The sequence below is a fragment of the Anneissia japonica genome, unplaced genomic scaffold (genome assembly GCF_011630105.1).
Source record: "Anneissia japonica isolate Jap-2015-1 unplaced genomic scaffold, ASM1163010v1 scaffold287757_len172727_cov147, whole genome shotgun sequence".
Lineage (NCBI taxonomy): Eukaryota > Metazoa > Echinodermata > Crinoidea > Comatulida > Comatulidae > Anneissia > Anneissia japonica.
In genome coordinates this window covers 62,130-82,043 of record NW_022727904.1, presented here as the reverse complement: position 1 = coordinate 82,043, position 19,914 = coordinate 62,130, and the positions used below count along the sequence as shown (strand labels likewise).

Here is a 19,914-nt window from a genome sequence, read left to right as displayed (position 1 = left end):
TTTATTATCTAATTAACTGTTAGCTTAATAACCTAGGCCTTACGCATTTATAAGTGCAGTTTATACAAGGTTACGAGAAGTAGACAGTTGTGTGCTCTCAATATAACTTGTTGTCTTCTATTAATTAACAAAATCAGCAAGATTATGGTTTTATTCAGACTTTAATTATTTTTTAAAGACTAAAACACTGAAATTATCATGTTGCCTCGGCAGTCGGTTTATTAAAAATGAAGTTTTTCAAACATTCAGCTTTTCATTTTTTTCTGTGCCTATATTTTCCTATGCAGCCTATTCTAATACACACACACACCCCTACACATTATACACACTTAAATATACACACACATTATAAACACATAGTACATACATCATACTGCACGTGTACATAATAGGTTCATACCAATGTGATACTGTACATTCAGAGTACAGTAAAGTAAAAAGAAGTAAAACATAAAACATTTACACAACAGCACAAAGTCAGTTTAATCACATCTCTTTCTCCATGCTCTTTTTGCTGAGGATTTTTCGGTAAATTAACATAATGCGTCATCATATACTCATCATTCGATAGATAATTTTAATAGCTTTCGTATGATACCAAATATATTGGAATTGAAACTTCTAGTGACGGACCAGCTATCTGGGTAAAAACGTGTATTTTTTTTTTTGGGTCAAATTTTGCACTTAATACACAAGATACCAATAAATCCTTTGACATACTGTTATACTACGAAATACAAAATGGATGTCTGAAATCTTTATAGGTGTTTTATTTTGTATGTGGTCAGTTTTTGAGAACGTATAAGACGAAAATGTTGTTAGCTTAGTATTTTTTGTATTAACTATCGTATGATACCAAATATATTGAGATTGAATCTTTCCGTGGTTATTTTCAACTCAGTATGAGATTAAAAGATAGTAAAGTAACAATACAGTGCGCCCTCTTGCAAAGATGTTAAAATTGAAGAGCACCCTCTCTATATCACAGAAATGTACAAAATTGTCAATTTTATTGCAAGTTACATTCATATAATATAATAACACATGACAAATACATTTCACAGCATTTAAATTTTAATTGTATCAGGTCTATTAACATTAGCTGTACAGTTTAAATTGTTTTAAAATGTGTATTCAAACGTGTGTCAAAATACCAAATATTATTATAAGATCAAAACATTAATAGATGACAATATATCTTTGATTTGTTAGCACTTATTGTGTTAACACATTATATACCAAAATCTTGTGTACAAAAATAAATCCACACACACGATAGGAACCTACTGGGGTAACAAGAATATTCATGGTCAATGAGATGCCCAGTGGCACTTCATATGAACAATATAATTTCTCATGAATATTCAACTAGCTTTGTATTAACAAATAAATATTCATAAGGTAGTCAAGAATTTGTAATGTATGAAATCATTAAAAAAAATATTCTTTCCATCGACTGAATTTATAACACACCTAAAACAGATTCTTGTAATTTGATATTTTATGAAAAATATCTAACTTTTTTCGGAATGGAAGAGTCCAGCATCTTTTGAACAAATGAAAAGATTGCATTGGGTTGAGGCGTGCAATGGAACAAAACAGATGGATAAAAAAATACAGGGATGGAACTACAAATGCACAGTGGAACTAAATTTCCACAATGAGTGAAATCCATCAAATGACAAAGATCTATTAAGGTGTATTATAAACATGAATAGTTAATAAAACATATTATAAATGTGAAATGCAACACAATGTGTAGGAAATTAAATGCAATGAGACATGAGAATATTCAAGTAGACATGTTTTGAATATTTAATTAGGGTTAAAAAGCATGTGTTAAACATTTAAATATATGTTATGAATATTCATAACAGACATGCAGATATGATAGTCACTGTCCATACTTGGCTTATAATACTGTACATCCAGATTTATATTAATATGGCAGATATAACTTGTCAACCTAATCATCCAGAAGCACAATTATTGTAGACAATCTATGAATATTCATTAGCAAAGTACAATTTTCACTATAACAAATGCTGTATGTTTTCTACCACCCCACCCGCCATTGGCTGATGTGTATAAAAATGAATGAATGACAGTTTTTATAGACACAAGGATAGAGTAAAATTTATAGTTTGATTACAAATCAATGAAAAAAAAATGCTTGCAGAATAAATTTAATAATCATTTATTTTTGTTAAATTTCATGAAATGTACACAATTTTAATTATGGTCATTAATATAAAATCGCAATCAAATAATTATAATATTCATTATAAATAAATGGTAAAACTTGTCGTTCATGTTAGTAGAACAAATGGTGAATAAAACTATGGAGACACTAAAAAAATTAAGTTTACAGAAGTTCCAATTAAGTAAAACTTATCCTCAAGCCCAATCTGCCAAGAGCACAGGCAACCAACACCTGTTCAACCAATTACAGCTACCAACATTTATTGCCTGGCAACCAACACCTGTTCAACCAATTACAGCTACCAACATTTATTGCCTGGCAACCAACACCTGTTCAACCAATTACAGCTACCAACATTTATTGCCTGTCTTAAACAAAAACAAAAGAGTTTTAACAAATCTAAAACCTGAAGATAAGTGTCAAAATGTTACTTTAATTTAAAACATGTTTAAACCATAATATAAAAAAAACGGGAAAAACATCGAAGTTTCAACGAATGTAAGTATTATATTAATTTTAATCCTAATACTGATTGCAGATTCTCAACACAGAAAGTTCAACAAACATCTTCCATTTCTGTAATGGACAGTTCACACCACAATAATCAAATACCAACAACTTGATATAAAAATGTTGAAAATCTCATGTTTCCATCCGAAAATTGAGATTTTTCCACAAATGTTAGCTTTTACAAGTTCAAAAAATTGCTCAACTTTTCTTTTTTAAAAGTCCAAAAATATTTTATGACGTTGGCGCTGCAATGCTTGACTGATGTGGGCCTACATCCTGGCCAACACTTTCTTCTTGAGAATCTTTGGCCTTACGATTCCTGCTTCGCCTTCCACCTCCTCGTCTACCTTGCCCTCTGTAAGTTGGAGCATAGTATTGTGGACTGGTCTGTCCTAATGGCAATCCATCACTGACGTTTTGACTAGATCCTTGTCCGCGGGTACCATGGTGATGGTGATTGTGGTGACCTCGACCTCGCCCGGCCTTTTGTTTCTGTTTCTGCTCCATTGGCGGCAGATGGGGGAACACTTTTACTATCCTACCAACAGCTTTGGTCTTTCCTTCCCTAAAGATAAAATAAAATGTTTTTATTTATTGAACATATTTATACAGTATAGTATTAGGAGGGTGTACCCTCCAGTAAGACAATAATTTTTCAAATACATCAAAAAGAAAATAACTACCTGAAAACCATTCTAGTGTCCGCATGAATAAACTCTGGGTTCTTTATGAAGCGGAAATGAACAATGGCCTTATCACCTGTTCTTAAATGTTCCTTGTTCATGTAAATTATTGAAGCAGTTTGCCGTATACTCCCACAATGTACTATTTTGAAAGAAAACAAAAAAACAAAAACAGTTGTTATACTAGCAAATAAAGGCGATCTATATTATTTGCGGCTTTTGATGTTGCATGTTTCTTTATAAGGCTGGATGGTTGATCAGTAGGCACCATCGATGATTAGTAACCAAGCCTGTATGAGGAATAGAAAGTTGAGAATTGATGATTTGGGACCATCAATGCTAAAGTGATCAATAAATACTACATGAGGCTTGTGGATTGAAGTTGTCTTTGGTAGTGGGGAAAATTAAGACATTCAGATTGAACCTAGAAACTTGGAAGTAAAAGGTATGTACCTTAACCACTAAGTCACAGCTCCACTAAATGTAAGTTTCTAATTTAATTTTAATTAAGTCATATTTGTACATTTCCATTAACCATGGTGGTATAAAACCTCCAAGCGTCAACCTAATGACAATACTGTTGTATATATTTTAGTTATGAATAACAGTTATCAATTGATACCTAAAAATAAAAAATATATATATTTTTCATAATTATTTTGAATTTTTTATGGTATTAAATGTTTTCTGAGGCCATTAAATCTAAGCTCTGTCTGCAACATAAAAAAAAATACTGTTGCATGCCCATATAAAGTAATGATTTGCCTATATATGGTCATGATGTGATGTCATCATGACCATATTTAGACATATCACATTTCTGTCAGACAAACTTTGATAGTGTGAACAAGGCTATTGGCTGCAGATTGTATAGGTAAGTAAAACAATAATGAAACAATTTGCTTAAAGATGTTCCATTATTCATATATATACAAGAAAAGTATCCTTACCCATAGCTTGATACCGTGCACTAATCGTTGTTGGATGATGCAGGACGAGAATTTCACCCTCAAATTCCCAGCATGCCTCAGGTTTCATACGTGGTGAGACCATCACCATTCCTTTACGTACATGGGACCGCTTAATTTGCTATAGAAATAAAAACGAAAACAGATATTTATCTTATATATAATAATAATTATGAATGCTAATCAATATAAATAAAACTTCAATTTGTATAAAAAATATGACTTCTTCTTCTTCCAGATTAGTGCAAACTTCAATTAGCACTATAGCACTTTGGTGGTATGTGGTGGTGCGAGTGAGATTAATGATATGGTACCAGTGGCGTATTATGCCACCGCAGGTTCTCAGGGGCCAAGCCACAATATTAAATTCCAAATTTGGATAATGACAAAAATAGTAAATTTTAAAAACAATTATAAAAAAACAAATTGTAAAAATTAATTAAATATTGATACATGATGCATTCCTTAGTTTGCCTATTGTTTGGTAAAAAAAAATTAAATTAGTTCACCATTCAGTGAATTTTATAGCTTAACAGTGAAATAACGAAAAACATTTTAGTTAATTTTATTTTGGATAGATACGTAGGATAGCTTGTATACAGTAGGGCTCTGGCTTGGTGGTTAAGATGCTTGTCTTCACACCCTACGTTCAAGAGTTTAATACCTGTAAAAACCCAGGATCATTTCTCATGACTAAAAATAATTCAAACCACTCTTTATTCATCATAATGAGTCTTGCAGCAAATTCCCAAAAGAATAAAAAAAAAGGTTAAATGTATCCCTCTGCTAGGTAAATGTCCCCTACTAAACTGCATCCATGTGAATGCCTATCTATACTACACAGACTTACCTTCTTAAGAGCAAAGGAGGCGGTTTGCCCAGCCTTAACCACCTTAACGGGCATTCTCTTACGGTGTATACTCTTCACAATCACTGACTGGAACTGACCAAGTGGATCTGGGCCTAGCAGTAATGTATCATTCACACGTATTACACCTTTTAAAGTTGTCCCTGAGACCACAGTGCCAACACCCTAATAGACAGTTAAAAATATTTATTCATTATTTCGAATACTATTAAAAAATTTTGATTGTAATTAAATATGCACATGATCATAAATAAAATCAACATTATCATCATTTCCATTATCAACACCACATCATTAACGTTAAAGCAATGGAAGCACAACCATCATTGTTATGACAATTAAAGACTAACATCAGCAATGCCAACATATTACCACTATTGGTACCATGAATAAAGATTACCACCACCGACAATACCATTACCATGATTACCATAAACATTATGACAACCATAACTATCCATGAAAAGTGAAGACACAAGTCTGAAGTAAAAGAATATTAAAAGTTAAAAGACGAACATACTGGAACAGAGTAAGTGTCATCTATTTGGAACTCAGCTGGATCACTCTCATCGCATTTCATTCTAGTTGTCAGGAGGTTCAGGAACATCTTCAGATAATCCAGATTCTCACCAGTAACATTTGACACTTGGAAGATTGGACAAACTCTGCAAGACACAAAACAATAATCATTTCAAAAAGATCTCACAACATATAATATATATCACCTGGTTCTCCAGACTACAGATGTTCTAAATAACAAAATAATAATCATAGCAAGGTCCCAAAACCATAAATATGTCACTAAGTTTCCCCCTGATGGTGAAAACCTGTTAAACAGGTGCTTCAGAAAACCTGCAAAACAGGTGTTTCAGAAAGCCTGCCAAACAGGTGTTACAGAAATCCTGCCAAAAAGGTGTTTCTGTAAAACTAAATAATCATTATGGAAGAATCTCATCAAAAAAAGTAATCTGGTTTTCCCACTGTTGATCAGAAAACAATGACTTTAAAACAGATGGGTGTCTAAGAAGAAGATGATGATGATGATGATGATGATGATGATGATGATGATGATGATAATGATGACGACGATGATGATAATGACCATAATAAGCATGGTGCTGCTATCATACCTTTCTGAGCTAAAGTTGGTTGCAGATGTGACGACATCATCTTGACTGTTAACTAGCACTGGTATTTTCCTGCACCCGGGAGATTTGAGAATTCTTAGCAGCAATTTTAAGGTATCTTGGAGGACATTAGGAGGGCACATATCAATCTTGGTTACTACAACAAAAATGGGAACATTCAACGCTAATGCTAGCCCAAGATGCTCTTTGGTCATTCCTATAATACCAGCATTGCTTCCAATCTGTATGTAATGAAAACAAAAATTTAACAACTCTTCTGACAGTCAAACTGTAGTATAATCATTCAATGGTCATTGTTGTTACCAGTATCTTCAACTTATCATAATCATTATCATCAGTATCATATTTGTTTCCACCACTATTCATCATCTACTACCACCACCACCACCATCACCATCATTAGTATAATCACCATCGTCAAATGGAGATGGAGCTTGGTGGTTTAGATGCTTTTTGGTTTCTATCAGAGTCCAAAATCTACCACTAAAATGTTCTTCTCGCATCTAAAAAACAGCTCCACTCCCAAAGCCTCATAAACAGTTTAATCTAATAAAACATCTTTACATCCTGTAAGTGGTGAGTGTACAGTGCTTCTTATTTCATGTGAAATTATTAAATTAATTAATCACTGTAAGTATAAAACCTTTATCACATAAATCACTTATAATTTCATTACTAGAAAAAACAATGAATTATAATTAATAAAAAGTAAGTTTTAGAAGTCCAAGACTTAATTATTTAAATCACTTTCACATCCAGTGATACAGCTACGACTCCTGCATTGGGATCAGTTGTAGCAATTGAGACACCCAATCGCAAAGTAAAATCGTGTGTGAAAGCTCACCAAAGTAGTCGATCAATAATCGATATTGCAATTGTCACCCTTTGCGATTGGGTGCTACAATCTTCATTACTCTCAATCACCACAGAATCCGATTGCAACGAATCACAACAAATTCCACAGGCACTGTTTGGCTGAGGTCAGTCAAAATAGGCCTGGCCACCAGAGGCCAAGGCCCTAGAATGTAAAGTTGTTTCGTGTTGGTCTGAATGCACTCGTTGATTGCGATTGGGAGTAATCAGTTTTGGATTACCATCAATTACATCGCAACCGATTACAACAGAGTAGTCTGAGTAGAGTATAAGTCATAAAGATGACAATTATGGTGTTTCAAAGGCTTATTTTAATCAATTTTGAATCTACTAATATGTAGAAAATACGTATCGTTTTTCTTCTCCCCAACAAATTGTTGTTTTTCTCCCCAAAGGGGGTTCTGGTCCCCCGGGCCACCCCGGAATAGTAAGCAGCTTAGCTCAGTCGGCTTAGCTCAGTCGGCTAATCTGGTGGTAGCCACTGTGTGTGGGCTGAATCGTGTAGATCTTTAGGTCGCCGATTCAATTCCCATAGCTGCCTCTCCCTGTATTTCAGCTGGAGGGCTGAAATTATAAGTTATAACAGCGCACTGTCTTTCGGATGAGACGTTTAAGCCGTTGGTCTCGTTTGCATTTATGGCCTATGTGCACCTTAATGGACGCAGTACACTCTTCGGAAAAGAGTAGGGGATTGTCTCCCGGTGTACTGCCCAATCACCACCAGAAAGACCCCACTGGAAATAAGTCTTCTTCTAGACTTTCATGGACTATCCTTGGTGTTTACACAGAATAAATCCAATCCAATAGAATTCAAGTCAATTCCGATAAATGAACAAAAAAAAGTCATTTTTTTTTTTTTTTTAATTCAATTATGGTTGGTTTTGGCAAGCCCCATATGGTCTGTAAAACTAGGAGACAACTAACCATCAGCATGCCAAAGTCAGGTACATGCCCGGTCATTCCAAAAACAGTAGTTTTCAAGTATTTCTCATGTCCAGCTAAATCTATGAAAGTAATCACTTTAGAAGATTCTTCGCAGATTCGAACCCAATCCAAATTACCACCTGTTGAAGATACAAAATAGGGTATATAAAAACCATAAATATTCTAATTCTTTTTATTCTTTACAGCCAAAATCAAGAACATAAACAAACACAATGACAGTCAACTCAAGGGCAGCTAGGAACCTAAAAGTGAACTAATTAATCACTGTAACAAAAGTTAAGGTTTGCCCTTACTCTCAAAGTAACATTTAAACAATGCAAAACAAATTTAATACAGTACAGATTATCATATTAAAAACATTAAAACTGTAAAAAAAACCAGCAAATTCATTTGAACTAGAAGATCATGACCATGAGATATTACTAGAAGTTTGAGGTGCTCGACCTTTGGTTGACTTATCAATTGAAGACCATTAAATTAAATTTTTTTTAAATTAAGAAAACTTTTTAGTGCATGTTTAAAAGAATAAGTGTCAAACAGGTGTTTTCATAGCTGATTTTAAAGAAGCATTATAAACTATATATACAGTGTAGTTAAAAAGGAAGTCAGCAAATGTGAAAATTGTCTTTGCAGTGTTCCCACACATAAATAATTCCTTTCCAGTATGCTTTGCAGAGCCTTAAATTAATGTTATCAATTTAAAGGCTTTTCATAGTCGAAACTGTATATCAACAAAAACTCAATTGTTGCAACAGTGCACATTACTCCTATTCTAACTAAGGCTAAGCTAGGCTAGGCCTGCCTTGTTTGGCCTTAGTTAGGCTAGGCCTAGCATTGTGTTGTGTGACAGTGTGGCCTTGGATCGACGACTGTGTTTGAAGTTTTCGGGCATGAAACGATCATTGACAAATGAGGGTGCACTATCCAGGGGGTTTGGGTAATATCCCACTCCCCAGACTGGCACTCGTGACAAGCTGGTGAGAACCCTGAATCTGTATCTCATTTTATTGGAAATTATTTCATTCTTTTTTATACACATATTGATGCTATTGATGTTTTAAAAGACTTTTCTGAATTTCAAAATATATAGCCTATACAATTACTTCCTGATCAGGCAATAACAATTATATTTGCATTAGTTGCCTGAAAAGATAATACATCAAACAATGATGCTATTTAAACCTAGAGATGCACACCTGGCCAAATACTTGTTAAACTATATTTTCATTATAGCTGAATCAGTAATACAAACTATCAAATATGCATAGAAATGTGATATGAATGTGTTAAAATTTGAGGAAAAAATAACATTCTCAAAAATATACTATATGTCATGAATGTATTATAGACCATAAAATTGATATTATTTATTATTTATTTTATATCATTTACATAAGCACTTCCTATTATCTGGAATTAGAGAGCTCTCCTAATTGCGGATATAAAATATATCGTGTTTAAATGTTTGCTCAACAAAAATAAATACACACATGCTAATGTATAATTGCATGTCAATTAATAATTTAATTAAATCCATCCCTTCATATGTCCATCAATTATTTCTAGAGTGGTCAGCCTCTTTTTGTGTTTCAGCTGAAAGGCTCTTGTCTCCCTCCAATTAAAGACCACTTTTAGGGACCAGAGATTTTAGTCTTTATCAGCTTTGGTCCTAAATTGGAGGTGGTCCTTCATTGAAGAGGGGTCTTTAATTAGAGGAAGCCCTGTTTGTTGAACACTATCTGTTATATAAATAGAGACTGGTCTAAAGTGGATCCTGAACTCTGTATATTTTTTCTTGATTTTGAATCTTTATATTAAATTGTCACTAAAGCCTACAGTTGCTGATGAAACAAAGCATCTCACACACCTTTACCATTCCTACCTCTCATCAAGTAAATATAGCCTGATTGTTAACCTAGGGTTCATAAATATATGCAACGCTCTCCTAGCTGAATTCCCTAAGCAATGGGGTAGTCGTCTCCACATATAATTTTTGCACGGGCGCACTAGAAATTCAAAAAATTACCCACAGGTAACGTAAATATTTATCTTAGAGAAACAGTACATGCAACATAGAACATTCATGTTCATACAGGTACTAATCTAAATCTTGGATAAAGAGACTTTAACTTAAATAAATTATCTTGCTCGAACAAAATCAATCAAAGACATGGTTGGGATTTAAACACCGACCTTATTGCCACTGCTACAAAATTGCTCCCACAATCGTTTAGTAAAGACTTACCGTGAGAATCTGGCTTGTTTACAACTTGTCCTTGGCTATCAAAGCCAAGGATGTCATTGCCCACACTGCTGGTCCGTCCTGACTCCATCTCGTGTTTGTGCCGGAACAGCCGCTGTCGTGCCAATCCTCTACCATTGTCTAGCTCCCCGTGGGTGAGGACGCCGAGGAGAGTGCTCTTACCAGCATCAACATTACCGACAACAGCAACTCTGAAGCATACGCAAAAAAAATTCAAATGCATCATCAATTATGTCATCATTCCTGATGATGACATAATTAATGTCGAAATATTGAATCTCAACACGATGGCGTGTATTTCAATACTTGGAGTATGTATTATACTTTCTTATCTGAGATTAATCAGTGGACCTTTCAGTATTATACACTGGAGATAAATTGGAATGGTACCAATATATTGCTCTTTTCTTTGGCCAATCAGCACAAAGGATTCATCTCACCTGACTTCTAGAAAATCCTCCTCTTCTGCTCTTGCCCTGATGAGAAGCTCTTGGACTGCCTTGCTGTTCACTTGGCGTTCCCGTAGCAACACCACATCTGCATTCAGAGTCTCTGCCATGCTTTTTAATGTTGCTATGGACGCTGCCATGTCTTCTTCTGATAGGCCGTCTTCAGTTCCATCTCCTTGGCAATCATAAACAATGTTGGTAATTATTCATATACATAAATACACAGGAAGACTTTCAAGGGCAAAGACTGTTTGGGGTAGGGGTGGTGTGACAATTTAGAAAGCAGAATTAAATCCCTACTTAAATGATTCAAACTTTCATTTTTTTTTTTTATTTATTTATTTATCTATTTATTTATCTATTGTCGGGACCAAGTAATACTCACGCCTATAGTCTATTCACTCAACGACGAAACGCTAGAATTAAATGCATGCAGACCGTCATTTAAGTATCACAACAAAAATTTAATGGAGTCAATAGATGTGAACATTACCAACATGTTAACCCCATGTAGCCAGTTCTCCAAAAACACATAGCTAGTAGGAATTAACGTTTACTTTTGGTTACCATACACAATTTCATAATGTGGGGGTACATCAGCATCCCCCACACCCAAAGCCTACACCAATGTCTTTTAATCACACAGATATACTGCAAACTAAATCAAATACTTAAAAATTTTAAAGTATGAATTAATTTCTTTTTTATTTCATTTCATTGATTTTACAGTTAGTAATTGGTACTGTAAGATGGTAGACGAACATGCTCGACGAATAGAGTGTAATGATGATCCATAATGAACACATTAATTACCAATAATGCACCATACCCTTACCTCCTTGTCCGAGTTCATATATGGCCTCGCCATTGCCGTCACACAGTCGCTGCTCCAATTGTTTTTTCAGGTGATCGAATATCTCCTCACTTGGACTAACAAATCGTGTCTATATGGAAAAATTCATAAATATAAAATAAAATATAGAAATATCAATAAAACGTTAAAAATAAAGTTTAATATTTTTTTTTCACACTTGGGCTAACAAATCGTGTCTAAATGGAAAAATCGATAAATAAAAAATAAAATATAGAAATATCCATAAAACATAAATATCAAAAATAAAATGATAGTGTTGTGGATGTATTTTTGGTCAAAATTTCATATACTTTGTATAGACAATCACAGTAAGGCCGGTTGGCCGAACAGTTAAGACCCGTGAAATAAAGAACCAAGTACATCATTCAAGAAGAGTAGGGGGTTACCCCAGTGTACTGGTCCATTTCCAGTCCCTGTCCAGTCACAGAAGGAGCGTTTACATCGCGGCCCATGCCAGGTCCATCCTACCTGCAAATCCTTCTAACATACTATGTAATCAAGATGATACACGCTAGCTACAGTATGTAGTGACTCGATAAGAAAAAATAGTAAGGCCTACTACCAGTGCAATAATTCAAATTCCAAATTACAGTACAGTCTATAATAATTTTTACAGTACTGATAGACATAAAAAACCATACTTTACCACTCAAAAAAGGGTCTATTAAATAAATAGAGGTATCATTATTCATCTGTTATCGATGAGGAAAATATTTTGATGTTAAATTTTCAATTTTAAAAAGGTAGTAATTTTATTTTTAAAAAGTAAATAATGAATTTAATTTAGTGCTCAACATTGGATATTAAATTATCATCTATAGTGATTATCATCAGCCTACTGAAATTCCTCAATGGTAAAACCAATGATTTGGAAAACCTTCATAGCAAATGTAGATCTGTGTAGTCCAAGTCAATGGAACATCTGCACTATTAAAGATGGTATTGTCCCATGCTAAATATAAAAAAAAATCATAAAAATATTTTTTGAAATTAACTCGCCTATTTTGAAGTAACATAAATGTTATCAAAAAACATAGAAATTAGTGTTTTTTTAAAAATGTCTACCCATCAGTTTACAGTGTAAAATGGAAGAAACACTTCCAGTTCAGGCTACATATTTATTTATTCAACTGAACATACACTTTTGTTTCAGTAGCACACAACAATTTGGTGCGTTCAATGAGAAAGAAAAAACAACTAAACTAAAAGAAACTAAAAGTTATACAAAACAATTATTCAAATAAATTATAATGTGTCGGTTTAAAAATCAGGTATACATTTTTTTAATTCAATAATTTCTATGCACAAGTTAATAATTTGTATGTTATTGCAAAATGAGCAAGTTTATTTCAAACTAATTTTTGACATTAGCATCTTTAAATGAAAACAATTCACCTTCATTGCCACCCTTGCAAATGGATTCTAGCTACTACAGTAATACTGGATACAGCATGACAATAATGTACATTGGGTCGAAAGGCTAATTGTCTAATATAAACAATAGAAGTTGCAGAAAGATCAGAACGGATTAAAATCAATTGTTGGCCCATCATTCTGGTATCCAAAAATAATGACCAAAAAAAGCCCTTGCTCAAAGCAGGTTGCCAAACCTATTCATATTATTGGAATTCATTTTTTAACAATGGTTAGGGGTAAATTATCTCCCGTCGGACAAGCATGGACCCCAATAACAGGGTTTTTAGGCTACATATTTATTTATTTATTCAACTAAACATACGGTACACTTTTGTTTCAGTAGCACACAACAATTTGGTGCGTTCAATGAGAAAGAAAAAACAACTAAACTAAAAGAAACTAAAAGTTATACAAAACAATTATTCAAATAATAATACTGTACTGTAATAATAATAGTACTGTATTGGTGTTATCCAAACAGAGTACTTGTGTTTTGCCAATCCATAATGTTGAGGTCTGAACATGTAGTTACATTGTACAATGACCTGAACATGGAATTACAGGTACATTGTCAATTTCATACCAGAGCTGCTCATCTTTGGAACAATCTTTATCTCAACATTCGTAACAATTTTTATTCTCTTTTAATTAATTATGTTTAAAAAAGGGGCCTCTATCTGTATTCAGTAATACTGTAATGTACAGTACTTTTCCCTTTTGTTTAATTTTGGTTTGATAGTTTTCATTTGTCTGCTTTCATTTCAGTTTTAGATTATCTCATCACTGTTTTTTGATTTACTATACTTACTTTGGAATTTCATTATTGTTTTATATTTTTTGTTATATTATACTGTATATACAGTACCAGGGCTTCCTTAGAAAACAGTGCTACTGTTAGTCACTGAATGGATAACCCCTGGTTAAAGAAAGCTTTTAAAATAAATTATACAATCAATAAATAATTATCTATGTTCTAAACACGGAGTTATACAAGTCACGTTCACATATCTCCATCAATTGCGAGCGGCTCAGGCGCTGGGTCGTGAGCGAGATTGTGTTAGATAAAAAAAAAGGCCAAACTGCATTTGCTGCCGCTTTCGAGGCGACCAGAAATAAATTAACGTCACATTACCAATTGGATGCTAGGCCTGCGATTTTTGATCCTACTGATCTGATCGAGAGCAAGCAGCATCGATAGTCGATCGAGAGCGGCTTGTCGTGGGTCACCCACGACAAAAACCGCTCTTAAGCAGTTTGTTCGCATGCGAACGCGGTATTAAACAGCAATTACCCATTACCTGAAGAAAGCACAATTTTAGGTCACCTCCTATTAAAGCACTAAAATTTCTCAACATGAACAAAACCAGGGATTTTTTCTATACGTGACCCTGACCAAGGCTACCTACAACCCCTTCTTTTGCACCCCTCAGGCTTTTTGTACACCCTGTCTTCAAATTTCATGAGCCTACTGTACCAAGTTCTACACTTTATTAGAAGAAGACACACAGCCATCATCAAATGAAGTCATGTGACACAAACTTCCTGCGAGTAAAGCATCAACATTTACAATCATTTTTCTTTTTAGTAATTAAAATCTATAGAGACCATGCAGTACATTACTATACTAAGTCCTAAAGCCCGGTTCTGAAAAAAAAAAAAAAAACACCTTGAAAATATATGTTGCTTGCAGCACTGATTTAAAACACACACACACACACATTATGTAATATCATGAAAAATAAATATTATCATTTTAGGTCAAATAAAAAAAAGACTGGTTTCTCGTTCCCTCGCGCATCCATTTTCTCTGTCTTACCAACATTTTTTTATTTCTTTTTATTTTACAAAATGTATGAAAATCTAGCTACAGTAGCTCAGATCAGTAAAATTCTTCCCTTGATCGTTCGTGGTTGGGGATACATAGAAATGGTATGAATCATGTCTTGTGCTTCTTTTATTTGCTTTCAATGTGTCTATATACTCGGTGAGAAAGTGAGAAAGTAGTTAGCTGTTTCCCATTGACCATCTGGAATTTGCCATCTCGGAGTTAAAAAAAAAAAGTGCACTTTTTATTCTCCTTTTTTCAAAATATTGATGAGAAACTACTTTTCTTTTTTACTTGGCCGTAGCTAGATACAGTATTTTGGGTAATACAGGGGACAGCCTTTTGGCACGTACTGTTACAACCTTGAAAGTAATGTTATGATGTAATGTCAAATGTCATTTTCGATTTAAAAAAAAAAATACAAACAAAAAACCTGACTGTAAATTTTCCAGATACTAGGGTCGGTTAGGCTTCAGCATGTAAAGCTCTTTTTTTATTGCCCTAATAACCCCTGAGGATACATGGTAGATAGTCGAGTACAGTTAGTAAGTCTGAGATGCTTGAAATGTTTCAACTATTGCACAACACTGCATCATCAAAAGTAGTGCTGTGACTCAAAACTACAATACAAGGCTATTTCCTGAGCACTGACAAAGTTTAAACTATTACGTACTGCAGTGCAAAATGGAAAAAAAAATTATCAATTGTAAATCCATCATTAAAATTATATTTTTTTATTTGGTCAAATAATTTTTTAATTTACAGGTTTCCAACCATGTTTCACTTTTACAGTATCTTCACTAAAGTTATTTGAAGTACTGTACTTTTAGGTAAACTACTAGTTTATTAGTAGAAGTAAATTTAAAATTATATATATACTAACTTTGTAAGCTTTGTAAGACAATATTCAGGATTCAAAAAATGTTATTAATTTGTCCATATAAAAATGTATATACAGAAAATTGTATTGCTTAGCATATGACAAAAATATAAACTGTATACATACAGTGCCCCAAAGCTTAACAAGAAGGTGCATAAAGACACTAATTGACAATGAATAATAAAAAGGAAAAACTGAACTGAAAATTTAAAACATTAATAAAATGTCTTAAAACAGTATGAAAACTAAAACACTAATTAAGCCTACTCCGGAGAGTTTTGCGAGAGAAATTCGAGCCAAATTAGAGCAAACATGATAGTGTTTGTTGGTAACAATAAACAGTTATTATCATTCATAAAATACGGAACTTATGGTTCGATATACTATGTAGTTGGATTAAACCAATTGATTATCAATTGTTTATAAACTCAGTTAATGGGCCTAATTACTATGCATTGGCATAATCCAGCAGAACAAAGGTAAGGAAGTGTCTTCATTCTGCTCGTACATTTACTTTTAAAACTAGTTGTCTTCACAGTTAATGGGCAGTCCTGGTTAATGTTATGAATTGTAGGCCTACTAAAAAGTTTATATCCATGGAGCTTCATACCTGGTTCCCAATTAAAAAAATTATTATACTGTTAGTCACAAAACCACTGACTAGAATTCTATGGCTATAACGGTAATATGACATGGTAAAAATGCACAGTGAGTAATAACAGTATGTTCAATCGTGGTTCCATGAAGCATGTAGTGTTTTTTTTATAATAGCATATTATTTACACTGTTGTTTAATAATTATTTCTTTCCTTAAACTTTACTGGAGGCTGGTAATATTTGTTATTGTATTGTTTTGTGCATTCGGTTTCATATTTCAAAATTAGCTAGGCACTATAAACCCACAAATTTTTGAACTTTTATGAGTGTTTTATAACTACTGAAAATTAAAAAAAAAAAGAAAATAAATAGTAGGACTGAGCCTAGTAGGCCTATCAATCTGCCTTTACTTACATTCTATTTTCTGATCAGTTCAGTAGCCTTTCCGATCCAAAAACTTTATATTCAATAGGATCTAGGCCTAAGCCTATGTAAGGTAAGCATCAATGATGGTTCAAACAAACTTGCCCACAAATCACTTTAGGCCTAAGGCCTTGATGGTTCAGTTTCAGATCATTTATTAACTTTTTACTCCTAAGTTCTTTTAGCAGCAGTGATACAACTATTATTATATTCATGACGATATGAAAACTGTTCTTAATATCTTTTTTTTTACTTACCTTAGAAGAATTTTGTGCCAATATATGGCTGTCTTTGCCAACAAGATCAGCGTCATCAGGAGCAAAGAGGCTAGCCGCCTTCTCGGGCATGTCTGGAGTTGTTGGGGACTGCAGAAGTTCTGGACTCATCGAGTCTGGCATAAAGTTAGTTACAATTGCTGCACACATTTTGAATGTAGAACAGGTGGGGCCTAGGATATTTATAATTTAAATCAGCTGCTTGTTGATGAAAAATGCTTGATGTAGAATAGTAGAAGAATTAACAATGTAATGATATTGATAGGCCTTAGTTCTATAATAATCACCTATTCAGAATTGCTTTAGAACGTCCTACATTTGAAGCAAAATATTGTAAAATATATCGTCCGAAACAACCTCAGTTGGCGATGCACTCCCATAGACTTAAATAGTCAGTCTTTAATCACACAAACGTCAATTCAGTCTGAGTTAAATCATGGTTCAACTTCATTCAATTCAGGCTCCTGTTTTGTTCTGCTTAATAATTTGTTAGCAACCAATTGTCAACAGTTAACAATGAAATTTTACGTACACACTAAACAAATTTCGTGTATTTTTTCTGCTAATAAAAGTATTACTTCATTAAAGAGTAAACCTAGCTAGCTAGGCTAGGCTCCGGCCTAGGCTGCTGTCGAGAGGGCAACCTTGAAACCACGTATGCAGGATGAGTACAGCCGACGCTGCGAAGATTACATCTCACTCATGCGATAGGCCTAGTAGTAGGTAGCTAGCCAGCTGTTAACTTATTCCATTGAACAATGACCTGGATAACTAGGTAGTAGGTTTGCATCAAAATACTCTGCCGTGCGGCTTGTTCTTCTTTTTATAGTAACTGATGATGCAATCTACTGAAAGTTGCAGAAAATTTAACCTAAGCAGTACCGACAAAACAAGATTCTCATCTTCATAATTGTTATCCCCAGGTCGCGTTTGCACTCGATGTCATCATTCTGCATTCGGCTGCATTTCAACAACCAAGTGCGCCCTCAGTATTTGTTGAATACGACGACGAGACGTACGTGCCGGGAAGATAAAATATTGCCAGGGGAGGATCCAGGATTGTTCACACGTGGGTTCAGAATAGATGAGTGAGTAGCACAAAGCAATTTTTAAAATTTAGTGGCAAAGCGGGTGGCTACCCCCATGCCCCTACTGGGTCCGCCCCTGAATTGCCAGATTATCTTAGTATAGCAGAAGTATACAATAATCATTTTTAAATCACTAAAAAGCAATACAAATATTTTTGTTACAATTAAAATAATGAAATTATTTTAATTAAAACTAGGACTAGATTTGGTATAGTTCGACCCCTTCAATAAAAATGTTAAAACTAATTGCCAGATAATCTTTAGTACAACAGGGTAATTTGTCAAAGAGATAAGGAATGACAGTTGTAAACCTAAATGCATTGTTCTACCTAACGCACGGCGTAGAAATATAAAATTATCATTATGTTGTAGACTGTGAATTAAGAGCTTTGACATGTCAACATCAATTTTATTTATTTTTTATATAAACATTTGGCAATATACAAAATTAAAAGAAATTTAAATCGATTTTTGGCACAGTTTTTGGAGTGTATATAATAAAATTAAAGTGCTTAAGACGCTGTTAAGGTCAGGACTTCGATTTCCTGAGACCATGACAAATTACTTTGTTATTCATATTCATATTTATCGATTTATTTTAAAAATATATATATGTTTTTTTTACTTCAATTACAGTACCTTCTTGTTAGAATTCAATTGATTAGAGATACAGATGACCAGTCACGATCGTGAGTTACGCTACAACAGTCCGTTGCTGTATATTACATCATGATAATATTGCATCATAATAATTTTCTCTTTTTGGTGTTTGTTGGTTTGTGAAGTGGGGGCAGGGTTTGGTTCAGGGTGTTTTCCTATTTCTGATCAAATTTTTTGTGTACTTTTTTATTTGTTTGTGTGATTGTTTAATATTTATAATAATTATTATGCTGGTAATTGTAATTAAAATTATTGTAGTTATTATTATTGTTGTCTCTTATACACATCTAGATGTGTATAAGAGACAGATACTACATTCTATGACCTACGGAGCAGAGACATGGGCAATGACTAAGAAGATCGAACAAAAACTAAATGCAACACAAAGAAGTTTTGAATGAAGACATTAATGAAATCTGGTCTGAATTTAAATCAATATTCCATTCAAACATTTATAACGCTGTTCCTTTGCGCAAGTCTCGCTCCAAACCAAAGAAACCTTGGATTACTGTAGAAATCTTAAAATTGTCCAGGAGGAAATCCAGGTTATATAAAGCTGCAATTAAAGCTAAAAACCTTCTTAAATCCCATGCATAGACTAAATGGAATGACTTTAAGTCTGTTAGAAATCACCTATGTTACTTAATTAAGTCTTCGTATCGTGACTACATCACCAAAATTATAAACAAATGTAACCCCAAAAACAACAAGGCCTTCTGGTCTTATGTAAGGAGTTGTAGAGCAAAGCCGACAACCACAAGTTTTAAAATTAATGAATCTTATACTGACGATCCGAGTAAAATTGCCCAATCCTTTAATGAACACTTCTCTTCAAATTTTAGTAGCCAGTCCTACAAGGACATTACTTCCCCTACTGACATTAGGCCCTGTCTCTTATACACATCTAGATGTGTATAAGAGACAGACCATCAGATTAGCCGACTGAGCTAGCTGCTCTCTTATGTG

At 33.8% G+C, this 19,914-nt stretch overlaps 1 protein-coding gene across 3 annotated transcripts; it reads right to left on the bottom strand.

Annotated features, from left to right (window-relative positions):
• Window positions 1–657: 657 nt before the first annotated feature.
• Window positions 658–18,139, bottom strand: LOC117113945 (GTP-binding protein 1-like). Of its 3 annotated transcripts, none has more exons than XR_004446274.1 (12): window positions 17,183–18,139; window positions 11,746–11,854; window positions 10,902–11,085; window positions 10,444–10,652; window positions 8,178–8,317; window positions 6,363–6,601; window positions 5,753–5,897; window positions 5,215–5,397; window positions 4,347–4,485; window positions 3,397–3,538; window positions 2,484–3,278; window positions 658–2,434 (listed from the first exon to the last, which is right to left on the bottom strand). XR_004446274.1 is itself a non-coding variant. In XM_033257457.1 (12 exons), the coding sequence occupies exons 1-11, from the start codon at window positions 17,348–17,350 to the stop codon at window positions 2,945–2,947; spliced, it is 1,992 nt and encodes a 663-aa protein (XP_033113348.1). In that variant the 5' UTR covers window positions 17,351–18,139; the 3' UTR covers window positions 658–2,518; window positions 2,917–2,944. The 3 variants fall into 3 exon arrangements, 2 of the variants coding, with proteins under 2 accessions (XP_033113348.1, XP_033113346.1); XM_033257457.1 differs by having other exon boundaries at window positions 658–2,518; window positions 2,917–3,278; XM_033257455.1 differs by having other exon boundaries at window positions 658–3,278.
• Window positions 18,140–19,914: the final 1,775 nt, after the last annotated feature.